The sequence below is a fragment of the Thalassophryne amazonica genome, chromosome 2 (assembly GCF_902500255.1).
Source record: "Thalassophryne amazonica chromosome 2, fThaAma1.1, whole genome shotgun sequence".
NCBI classification, from domain to species: domain Eukaryota; kingdom Metazoa; phylum Chordata; class Actinopteri; order Batrachoidiformes; family Batrachoididae; genus Thalassophryne; species Thalassophryne amazonica.
This window is the reverse complement of record NC_047104.1, coordinates 47,405,964-47,418,868: the sequence shown is the minus strand read 5'-3', so window position 1 is coordinate 47,418,868 and position 12,905 is coordinate 47,405,964. Positions and strand designations below refer to the sequence as shown.

General features: G+C 43.4%; 1 protein-coding gene across 1 annotated transcript in view; it reads right to left on the bottom strand.

The window, feature by feature from the left end:
• tars3 (threonyl-tRNA synthetase 3) overlaps positions 1-12,905 on the bottom strand; it is a 69,704-nt gene that overhangs the window by 41,014 nt on the left and 15,785 nt on the right. The window contains 1 exon segment of the mRNA XM_034185749.1: positions 4,249-4,395. Coding sequence (XP_034041640.1) covers positions 4,249-4,395 — 147 coding nt within the window.

The following is a 12,905-nucleotide window of genomic DNA, read 5'->3' as shown; positions in this document are numbered from 1 at the left end:
AGGTGCTGCTGTGTGCTTCTCTCATGCTGGGAAGCCAGCTGGGCTGCTCAAATGACTCAGTTGTCCCAGATACGGTGATAGATAGACACACAGTGCCCTCAACGTGGTAAACACCAGCCATAAATGATTCAGTGCAATGGTGCAACCTTGAGCTCAGTATTGTTCAGAATCTTCAGAATCTGTCCACAGATTGTACGCTGGTCTCACTTTAACATCATAATCAACAATCTCAATACATGTTCTAAAAGATGGAATAAGACTGACTTAATAATTCTATGGGATAACATGATTGACAATGTTTGATACTCATTAGATCCCATAGTTCGTTGTACAGTTTATAGCTCTTACTGCATCAACAAAGCAAACAATCTAAAACCTCACGTGTAGCATTTCTACCAAAAACTGAAATCGTGCAATGACTTGTCTTTCAAACAGGTATTAAAGCTTGGAGCCAACTAGAGATCTGTGACCAAGCTAAAAAAAAATTCCCCAAAGCTCAACGTGCCAACCTGTCAATCATGATCCACCAGCCAATCACAGCCTGAGTTCCAGTCGATTGCAATATGAAAAAAAAATTCTTACGTGCTTTCTTTCTATAGTATGGTTGCTAGGTTGTAACTAAGAACTTGAAAGGGTGTGAGAAGCTAGACCAGAGCAAGTGGATATTACAATGGTGGGAAGCTAAAAAACTAAAACTTGTAATTTTTTTCATGTATTTGAATGCCAAGGCATCTGTCTTATCTGCAATGCAAATGTTACCAAATAAATTGGCGCGGCATTCGAGACGAACCTCAAGAGCTATGATGCAAACTTGCCGACTAAATCACCTCTGCGTGCCTGAATAGTCCAGGAATTGAAAAGCTGTGCAATTCACCAGCAAGAGTTGTGCAGGAAGATTTTAAATATGTAAGATGTGATGGATGTGGCTTAACAAGGTTAGATGGCTGGAGGTAAATTTCTGGAACTGTTTTCTGAAAATGTTGCTCGAAATTAAAGAATTTCTGAAACGTTTAAACCATGCTGAATATGCACAGCTAGAAGACAGCCAGTGCTCCTGGATTTAGCCTTTCTTACTGATCTGACTAACAAGCTCAATAATTTGAATCTACAGCTGCAGGGTAAGACAAACACATCATCAACATGATCAGCTCCACAAACACGTTTAACAGCAAGTTGCACTTGCTATTAAGCAGGTTGCAACAGTGTGACCTGCAGAATGTTTCACACATGAACACAGAAATTAAGTGTCAGGGCAAAGACTGTGTGGAGCTTTAGAGTGCACGTTAAGATGATCACGTGCAGAGCATCTTGTCAGAATTTGATAGGCGCTTTACTGACTTTGCATCCATCGAGCCTGTTGTCAGTTTTCGCTGTTTTCCATTTGGGGAAAATATAGATGTGGATTGTATTACATCCAAAGTGGCATCACTCTTCAACCTGGATACCTGCGCTATTGAGAATGAGATCCTCACACTGAAAAATGACATTGAGCTCAAGTCCAGAGCTACACCTGGTATGAATGTCCAATTCTGGACACTAATGCAGAAGAGAAGTACCCAACCTCAAACAAACTGCACAGAATTTGACTGCACTTTTTGGATCAACATATCTGTGTGAGTCTGCCTTTTCACACATGAAAATCATCAAGTCAAACTACAGATCCACCATGGCTGATGACCATATTGTGGCCTACTTACAGCTGGCACTCAGCTCCTACTGTCCAGACTATGAGAGACTAGATGCCTCCTCTCAGTGCAAGAAGTCCCACTAAGGTAGAGAACAACATTTACAACTTCAATTAGCCATTGTATTATTTGGGTTGTTGGTTGTTGTGTTGTTATGGGCCAGTCCTAGGCTTACTTGTGCTTATTCTATGCACCACATACATTTACTTCAATAATGTATTATTATTGTTGAAACTTTATCTCTGTGCTAGAAAACTGTTATTATATCTGTGCACAATAAATTGTGGCTGGGTTATGGTTTTCAATATGGCTTGGCACCGCTCAATATACCATCAACTTTAAAAGTAGATCTTTGTTAAAAAAAGGTTGTTCACCCCTGTCCTATGATCTGCCATACTAGTTAGTTACATTTGCTATATACTGGTGGTAGTAAATATTTTATGATGAAAAACGTGTATTAACAAACTAGTCATCATCTGTTCATGTAACTGAAAAATATGATGTATCAAACAAAGCAACAACAACAATAATCCAATTATCTCTCCTTGAAGAAACCAGACAGAAATTATTTTCCTTCATGCATGTCTTCAATGTCTACCACTGTGTAAATTTTCATTGAAATTTACCTAATCATTTAAAAAGGAACTGATCTTATGATACTTAGTGGGTATGCACACTAAAACTCCAGACTTTACAAAGCAACCAGTTTCTGTGTCTTTAAAATGGAAAGAATCTGCTTTCTCATGGAATGACATTATGATCAACAGCATGGCCAGTTTCCCAGAGCAAGTTAGACTTCTGATATGGACTCACTGAAGTCTAAATGGAGTCATTTCAAGCCTAAATCCTGTGAGCATGGCACAATGATTATACAGGGACAAACATAAAATCCTGAGGCATTTGTTTGAAACGTGACATACAAGCCATATTTTAGGGCCCCTTCACACATAACACAACATTGGGCAAAAGAAGCAGAAATGGGAAAAAGATCTGCGAAAAAAAAAAAAAAAAAGGGGAACTGTCAAATATTCCACTGGCTGTTGGGAGGGACACATGGTTGGACAGGCGTGCACGGTACAGCGCGATGGTTTCATGCACACTTTCGTGAACACAGTGCGAGCAGCTAGAGCATGTGGCACCACATTGCGCTGCTGCTGTGGAGAACAAAAATAAAAAAAACACCATAAAAACACAACAATTTCTAAAACTGAATCCCTCTTATCAAGCGGACAATACTAGTATGATCCTTCTGTTCCTCTGTAGATGACCCATTGGTCAGTGGTCATAGATGTACAGTCATGAAATGACATGAATGAAGCAGTGCGCTCTTATGTCCTTATCTACTAGCCCAGCCTGGCATGTCCAACCAGCGGCGCACTGAAGGACACCGCGTCATATGGACCATACCTGACTTGGGTGACATGACATTCAAATCACCAGCTGAGTGTACAAATAATCAGACGGTCCTTTTCACATGGAGCAGCCTGCCGATGTGCGCTCTGTGTGTTCGCTCCAGCCTGTTGCACAGGCGATATATGTTTTTATGTATTTTCACATGAGGACAGCATGCACACGCACGCACCACACAGTGTAGAGTTGTAAGGTCATGTCCTTCAAAACACAGTACATGTTCTCCAGCTGTGACTCGCAGGTCCAGAGATCTCAACAGCTGCTGCTGTCTGCGGCCATGCCCACCTGTTCGTTCAGCCCACAGAACAAAGTGTCATTCTCCTTTTCTTTGATCTGTGATTATTTATTACTGTTATTTGTTATGTAATTGTGTATGTAGTTATTGTAGTATTTATTTATACACTTGTCCTGGCTGTGCTCTGAGCCGTCATTTCCAACAGTCAGTGAGTCTCCAGCCGGCGATCAGCTGAGAGGTGCCTTGCTGTGCTGTGTGTGCTCAGACGTGGCTGGCCGCTCCCCATGTGATCTTGTCTGTACATAATTATCAGCATGTCATGCAAGTGTGCGCCCCCCCCGCACAGCACGTGTGGCGGGGGCACAATACACATGCACACCATATGTGTTGAGGGGGGAGCTGACACACTGGGATGCCACATGTTGAGGGAGGAGCCGACACACTGGCACGCCACGTGTTGGGGGGTGGGAGGGTTTGGCACAGCCACACCCATGTGTGTTGCTTGGTGATGCCACGCTTGTGGGGCACTTAGACAATTTTCACAAACAGCTTGAATGTGGTCAGCTGCTCTCTACTCTCGTACCAGGAGCGGGAATAGCCCCACCTTTTCTAAGTGTCCAGCGAGTGGTGTTAGATATTTGTGTATGACACCTGGAATTTGGCCGACACCTGCCGAGAGAGGGGTTGAATAGGCACTCGCTGTCTTTCAGCCGCTGGTGTGCACGAATGGTTGTGGCGACAGCTGTATGAAGCGTTTGAGGCGGCTTCGATTTTTCATGATGCATGTAACTCCTCCTTTGTAAGCCAGCTGGCTTCTATCGTGTTATATGTGAAGGGGCCTTTAGTTGCAGCATACAAAAATCCAATTTTTCACCATGTTGCAAAACTACAGGTCAAATTTTCACAGTTCAAATGCACCTTGCCAATCTTCCGATGGTCTCTATTTTTGGCTTCCTCCTGGAAGTGTTCCCATTCTTTTAGCATCTTTGTGTCTGGAAAAGAAATACCGTATATCCTCTGTAGAGTCTCCATGTCAGAGCGGCCTTCCCAGTAGGTTGAAGAATTCTGATGACAGAGTGGGGAAAATTACATAACAACAAAAACTGCAAAGTATTCACAGGTTTTGTACAAAAATCATACCAAACAATTCTTGTAGAGAATATTCCAATCAAAAGTTGGATGATAGAGATGTGCCAATTTATGTCTACTTCAATTTACTTCAAAATGGTCAAATGCAAATATTAAAATTTATCAAGAAAGAGGTATTTAAAAGGAGCAACATCTCCAACTGGTGGACATTTACCATTAATGCAGCTACAAGAATTTCCGCGACGCGCAAGGCGACGCGCAAAGCCTCCACTCCTCTTTCCATGACAAAAACTCCTGTAACAGTGGAATGTGCCGTTCATTTCCAAACTGGAGGCTGTGTTTTATCCGGGACGTCGTCTGACTAGTACAGGAATTGTGAAAAGATGTGGACATCAGCACTTTTTTGGCACATTGAGACAGACATGCGGAGGAATTTCACGTGTCGTGGCGGTGCTGCATGGCGCAAAGCAACGCCGTGATGAAGCCTCACGGGACATGTTCTGGCATGTCCAGGCACATCCACAATTTCTCGGATAATCACTCGATGGAAAAACCACCGACAGCTGTCTGAACGCCATCTCAAAGCCGTCCTGTGAGACCAAAACGGAGGTGGTTTTGTCTCGCTCCAGTAGCGAATCCATCGTGACGCGCAAAGCCTCCGCTCGGCTTTCCATGACAAAATCTCTTGTTAAAAGTGAAATCTGCCGGAAAATGGTTGATGTCCAGCTCTTGTGATAACCAGAGAAATGGCAGACGATGGTCACGGATCCAGACAGCCATCCGTTTAGAAATGAAATGGTCGTTCAGCCTGTCGATGGCGGCTTCGGAGAGCGGCGCACCCCACAGCCGCTGGGGGCCGTCCTTAAAGCGACAGTAACACTCCTTATTCTCTACCACGCCCGTAACATTTTCACTGAAAGCCAGATAAATTTTTCTAATGGTTTCCAGCTGCCAGTCTCTAACAGTTTCTGAAAAAATTCTGATGGAAAAAAAGCCCAAATCATTCTGCCATTTCCTGACAATGAAACAACGACGAGGGGGCTGGACCACTCCTCACTCAAAGTCTGCTGACAGGTGAATGACGCAACGGACAGGCGTGGAAAAACTCACGCATGCGCACGAGGGTTCAAGCTTGTCTGACGCAATCACACGTGATTCAAATCCATATGGTTTTAGAAAAAAAATAATAAGTCGGATACTTTCTAATAGACCTCGTATATATATATATATATATATATATATATATAAGCTGATGGCGGAGCAAAAGCGCCACCGTGTTGAAGTCTCACAGGACATGTTGTGACATGCCCACCTCTTCCACAATTTGTCGGATAGTCACACGACTGAAAAGCCACCAAAAGCCGTCTGAATCTTCCGAATGGTGGTATTAGACTGATGTGTTATTAGGAGGAAGATGGCGCCTGTGTGCTTGGCATGCCGTCAGCCCTGTCGCTCGTCGAGTTTTTTGCTATTTGTTGCTGTGTTTTTGCTCTGTGTGTTCTGCCGGGACACTTCAGCCTTGCTTGTGTATGGTCGCCAGTCTCTCTTGGACATTAATGCTCTTTTATGAGCCGCTGCTGTCGTCTGGGTCCGCGCTTGGAGGGCCCCGCCCTGCTCTGCCACCTGTGCTCGCGGACGTCTCGCTCCACCTGCTCCGTTTCCTTGCGTTCCTCTCCGGAGGAGGCGCTTTAGAAGGCGCGGAAAGCGGAGCGGGTCTGTTGGTGAAACTTAAGTTTTACCTGGCAGCCTTCACTAGAGGGTCTGATCCTCGCCTCCTCTGTGATGGACGATATTTTTGGGCGTGGGAGCGCGCGCTGCGCACGAGAGGCTGCTGGATTCGTCCTGTTCCTGAACTGATGACCGGACCAGCTCCGCTAAAGCTGTGTCCGTTTGTGCCGCAGCTTCCCGCTGCTGCCTCTCGCCGGGCTGCGGAGTTTTTACGCCGGTGCTGTCGTCTGCAGGCTGTCAGACGCGGTGTTTCACCTGAGCTCCTTCGGCCGTTGAAACACGCTGCGTCACTGGCTTCTGAGGAGCAGAACTTCCGCATGACCTCATTAAAACCTGCTGATCCCACCGAGATCCTTAGTTTGGGTCTCATTAACATCAGATCATTGTCTCTGAAGTCATTGCTGGTGAATGACTTAATTGTGGATCATCGTCTGGATATGCTTGGATTATGTGAAACCTGGATTAAATCCACAGCTGTCCTTCCTCTGAATGAGGCCTGCCCACCGGAGTACACTTTTAGTCACATTTCACGTGATGTGAAGAAAGGCGGGGGTGTTGCTTTTATTTATAAATCCAGCTTTACTTTAGTAACTGTTGGGGGTCAGAAATATAATTCATTTGAGCATCTGATTCTCCGTTATGCCCATGATGCTAAGTACTGTCAGGGTCATAAAACTGGAAATGAGCTATGTTATATTGTCACTGTCTACAGGCCTCCTGGCCCATATTCTGATTTTTTAGATGAATTTGGCACATTCATCTCTAGTCTTTCAACTAGTGTAGACAACATTTGATTATTGGTGACTTTAACATTCATATAAATAAGCTCTCTGATCCCCTCGGTAAATCATTTATGGAAATCATGGATGCATTAGGATTTCAGCAGTCGTTCATGGTTCAACGCATATCAGTGGTAATACTCTGGATTTGGTTCTTGCACGTGGCCTTGCTGTCACAAATATCGACATCCTGCCTCTTGCATCAGTGGTCTCTGACCACTCGCTTATTAGGTTTACAATTACGCTGCCGCGTTTAGTGGAGCAACAACCTTGCCTATCATTGCGGCGACAAATTAAACCTTCAACTTTAACTGAACTCGAAGCAAGACTACCTGAAATCCTAACTTCAAGCTTGATGAAATTTCAGCCAGTAGACAGTCTTTCAGATAGCCTGAATTTAGTGCTAAAAACCACACTTGATAAGATTGCGCCTCCTCTATTAAAGCCACGCCTTCCCAAAGCACAGACACCCTGGTTCAATAGTTATTTGCGTGACCTTAGGAAGAAGGCTAGAGGGTTGGAACGGAAATGGCGTAGTTCCAAACTAGAGGTGTTTCACCTTGCATGGCGTGAAGCTATTTAGATTATAAGCATGCTTTACTGGCTACGAAGCAGGCGTATTATTCTGAATTGATCAACAAAAACAAGCATAACTCAAAGTTCTTGTTGATACGGTGGCATTTCTTATTCATGGACAGCCACCTGTTGGTCGTTCTCCTTTTTCAGCCACAGGACTTTCTGGACTATTCGAAAAGAAAATAGAAGATATTAGGTTGAGCACATCTCAGCATACTTTGGTTGAATCATTGTATCCAGCTACTGAGCTGGGGACTACTACTGAGGTGCTACCTAGATTCACGGAATTTAACAGTATCTCACAAGGTGTGCTGATGAAACTCGTGATGTCTACTAGAAGTACAACTTGTTTATTTGATCCTATACCAACAAAATTGTTTAAGGATCTTTGGCCCATTCTTGGGCCGACTGTGCTGGAAATTGGTAACCTTTCTTTAAACTCTGGATCTGTTCCAAATTGTTTTAAATCTGCAGTGGTTAAACCACTACTCAAGAAATCTAATCTTGATCCTGGTGAATTGAAAAATTATAGGCCGATATCAAATCTATCATTCTGCTCTAAAATTCTGGAAAAGGTGGTTTCACGGCAGCTTGTGGACTATCTTACTGAGAATTACCTTTTTGAGCCACTGCAGTCTGCTTTTAGAAGACATCACTCCACAGAAACAGCACTTATTAAAGTAGTTAATGATCTTCTGCGAGCAATGGACTCGGATACTACTACAGCATTGGTGTTGTTGGATCTCAGTGCTGCGTTTGACACAGTTGATCATCATATTCTACTTGATAGGCTAGAAAACTGTTTCGGGATTACTGGAACTGCTCTTGTGTGGCTGACGTCTTATCTGTCTGGTCGTTCCCATTGTGTTTTGTGCAATGACACTACCTCTGACTTTAAGGGCATGAAGTTCGGGGTTCCGCAGGGATCCGTTCTGGGTCCCTTGCTTTTTTCCCTGTATATGGCACCCCTTGGGAACATTTTGTTGCTTTTCATTGTTATGCTGATGATACTCAGTTGTATATGCCGATAGCTGCTGGAAATCCTGCCCACATAAAATCTTTACAGGCCTGTCCTTGCAGCAGTGAGAAGTTGGATGTCTAGCAACTTTCTACTTTTGAACTCTGATAAGACTGAAATGATGTTCTTGGCCCAGCAAGACATCGGCACCAATTCGATCAGCTGGCGCTTAGCCTAGGTTCATGTGTTATACATCATACTGACAAAGTGAGGAACCTTGGGGTAATCTTGATCCTACGTTGTCCTTTGACCTCCACATTAGGGACATTACGAGGACTGCTTTCCTTTCATCTGAGAAATATAGCAAAGATTCGCCCCATCCTGTCTATGGCTGATGCTGAGACACGCATTTGTCTCTTCTAGATTGATTATTGTAATGCTTATTTTCTGGTCTGCCGCAGTCTAGCATTCGAGGACTTCAGTTGGTGCAGAATGCTGCTGCCAGAATTTTGACACAAAGTAGAAGGTTTGACCACATTACTCCCATTCTGGCATCCCTTCATTGGCTACCGGTTTCTGCCAGACTGGATTTTAAAGTTTTATTGCTGGTTTATAAAATTGTTCATGGACTGGCGCCTTCCTACTTGGCGGACTTGGTTAAGCCCTACGTACCTGCGAGGCCTTTGCGTTCGCAGGGCACAGGGCTTCTGTGTGTTTCCGAGGATGAACAAAAGTCTGTGGGGTATAGAGCCTTTTCCTACCGTGGTCCGGCTCTTTGGAACGATCTACCTGCTGTTATTCGGCAGTCTGACACGGTGGAGATTTTTAAATCAAGACTGAAGACCCACTTTTTTAGACTGTCTTATTAATTTTTTAATCTGTTTGTGTTTGCTTTGTAATTTCTTTTTATTCTACTGTGTTTTATCTTTTAACTGTGCTTTTCTTGCTTTTAATTTTGAATTTAGATTAATTTGTGTTGTTGTGAATTATGTGAAGCGCCTTGGTGTGACTCTGTCGTGATTTGGCGCTATATAAATTAATAAATTAAATTAATTAAATTAGGAGGTGGGCAATCATTTTTCGGAGTCCAGCATGTCCTGTAGAATTCAACACGGTGGCGCTTTTGCTCCGTCAGCAGTGGCACGAATTTCGCCGCCACTCCTTTTCATGGCCAAATCTTCTGTCACAGTGGAATGTGCCGAAAAAGTGCTGATGTCCACCTCTTCCGCAATTTCTCGGATAGTCACACGACGGTCCCACATCACCACAGCATTCACTTTGGAAATGATCTGGTCATTTCAGCATGTTGATGACCACCCGGAGCGCGGCTCGCTCTCCACAGTTGTGCAGACATCTTTAAACCGGTTGTACCGCTCCTTAATCTGTGTGATGCCCATAGGATCGTCACCGAAAAGCCGTCTGAATCATCCGAATGGTTTCCACCTGGCTGTCACCCAGTTTCTGTCAAAAATTTGATGCAGTCGCGCTGCTCCAGTCGTTCCGCCATTTTCCTTGCAAAGAAAAAACGACGAGAGACTCCACCCGTCCTCACACAAAGGCTACTTACAAGCAAATGACGCAATCGACAGGCGTGAAAAACTCACGCATGCGCACGAAGGTTCAAGTTTGGCTCATGCAAGCACATGTGATTCAAATCCATCAGGTTTTTGAAAAAAATAAAAAGGTCAGATACTTTTCTAACAGACCTTGTGTATATATAAAACTATGTGTGTGTATGTATATTGAGCTGTCTTATATATCCATGTCTTATGGATATCCCCCCCATCTGCATATATAGTAATGGTAAATGCCACACTGGCAGAACCATTTATGAAAATTAATACCCATATATGCAATTTATTCTTGCAAGACAGATGGTATGTAGTGCATAAGTGAATCTGGTGTGTGTGTGTGTGTGTGAGACCCCCGTCGGCCCTTCCCGATCAGCCCACAACATCTTACTCAAAGCCAAGAGACAACTTCTATCAGGAAGGGCCGACCACCAAAACAACACAAAGACAGACAGAACGAGAGACAAGTGGTGAAAACAATAACTGTGACGTGAGACACCGAGGAGACGGGGCCCCAACCATACACATACCATGACAAACAACCACACATGAACAAACAGTGACAGCAACAGTCTGTTGTCTAATTAGTGAGCATCCATACCCTAATCTAGAACACCACAGTGTTAATCCTCTTAAGAGCACCCAAAACAGAATTGCGGTGACAGACACAAACACGCGACCATCTACACACAGAGACCCAGATCACAGTAAATATCCGATCACTACTGTGGCTGGTGTGTTGGGCCAAGACAAGAGTCTGTCACCTGCATTAACAGTATTCTCTCACTCTGCTACCATCAAGGCCATTTTAAAAAAAAAACACTGGCACATCTTGCCATCTGATCCTGAGCTCTCTATAATTTCAGACACCCTCCCCTTTTTGTTAGTAAGAGGGTAGGAATCTTAGACACTACCTTGTTCGTGCCAGTGTCACCCCCAAAGTCACATCTATTCAGACTTTACTGGCACATATTCCCAATGGAAATTACTGGTGTGGGAATTGTGCACAATGTAATAATACTTATAAAACTCCTTTTTTCCAGCACCCCCACAGTGGTAAAAAAATATTCATTTGGAATGTAATAACTTGCGCATCCACACGTGATCTGTTACGCTGTCCTTGTGGTTTAGCACAGGCACTATCCAGCAGCCGTTCATTTCCAGTGACGGGGGAAACCATGATAAACTTTTGAAAAAAAAAGAGAGGCCTACTGGATTGAAACATTACAAACTTTGGCACCTAAGGAACTTAATGATGAACTGATTCTAAATATCTTTCTATGACATTTTTCTATTATAGACCTATAGTAGATGCTCCATTTTCCTCTGCCTAAGTTTATTTATAGGTTTTGCTATATTGAGGCAGGTCGCTTGATGTGTGTACATGTGTGTATGTATATTGAGCTGTCTTATAGATCCATGTCTTTTATGAATATAATACTCTTTCACTGTGGTATATAGGTATATATCCATTTTGGATACATTATTGCATGAGTTTTATGGATATGGATGTGTTACTGTGAAAGGGTTTTTATGTTTTTCCTGTGGCGTAACCAGCCACATCCTATTTAGATGGCTTTTCATTCATAGAAATTATTTGCCTGATGATGGCCACTGGCCGAAATGTTGCTTGATTAAATTCAACCTTTGTGTTGCAAGTGAGGCAGTGTGCGAGAGGTTTTTGTTTTCTTATACAATAGGACAATACTAAAATAATCATACAGCTTCATGGGGGAGTGACAGAAAGAAGGACGTTATTAAAAACAAGATGGAGATTTTTAGAAGGCATGTGGAAGACTTGAGTTTAGATTTGATCTATATTTACTTGTATGAAAATCATTCTGTGCCACACCATCATCATGCTGTGCCTGATGTTACTCCATCATCATGGTCTGACAAAGGGCTGGTCACTCGAAACGTTACTTCCATGTCTTGTTAATAAGTTCTTTTTGTTTTGGAGTGCTGTGGCTGTGCGATCATTTGGTGTCTACCTGACGGAGTAACAGACATTGCACTATGTAGAGTTTCTGTAATCACAGCCACAGAAGCCTATAACGCCTTCAACGTTGTCACATGCCCTGACTTTTCCCCTAGAAAACTGGCTGTACAAGTGATGATCTGCATGCAAAATAAGTATTGTATTTTCTTTCTTTCATTCCCTGTCCTCTGTTAAGTCCTCTTACTTTGCCCAATGCTTATGATAATGGAAGCACTATGTATACAAATTGTCATCATCCCTAAATGGTTAATGTGATATTTTTTTAAACCCATCTTGGTTGTTCCTCCCACCTCCCTCCATCTCTATGGCAGTGCACAGAAGCAACACAGCATCACAATTACATTAGTTTAAAAAAACATGAGCACCAATGTAAAAATGCCCCAGTTTAAGATGCAGCTTTTTTTTCCCCACACCTTTGCTTGAAGATTAGAAGCAACGACTCGGGGGGAACAAACTTTGGAAAAATGTCTGTGAAACTGTTCCAACATTAAAATAGCATCAGAACTAAGATTACTACAACACACACACACTTCAACCGCTTAGGTCCCATTAAGGGTCATGGAGGCTGGAGCAGTCATAGTGTACTCATGCTCTAGGGAGATGAGGTACACTAGAGAGGTGATTGTCTAGTAAGGGAGGTGATGGTCTAGTGGTTAAGCGTTGGGCTTGAGACCAGAGAATCCTTGGTTCAAATCCCAGCCTAACTGGAAAAATCACTAAGGGCTCTTGGGCAAGGTCCTTAATCCCCTAGTTGCTCCCGGTGTGTAGTGAGTGCCTTTGCTTGGCAGCACCCTGACAGCAGGGTGAATGTGAGGCATTATGTAAAGCGCTTTGAGCATCTGATGCAGATGGAAAAGCGCTATACAAATGCAGTC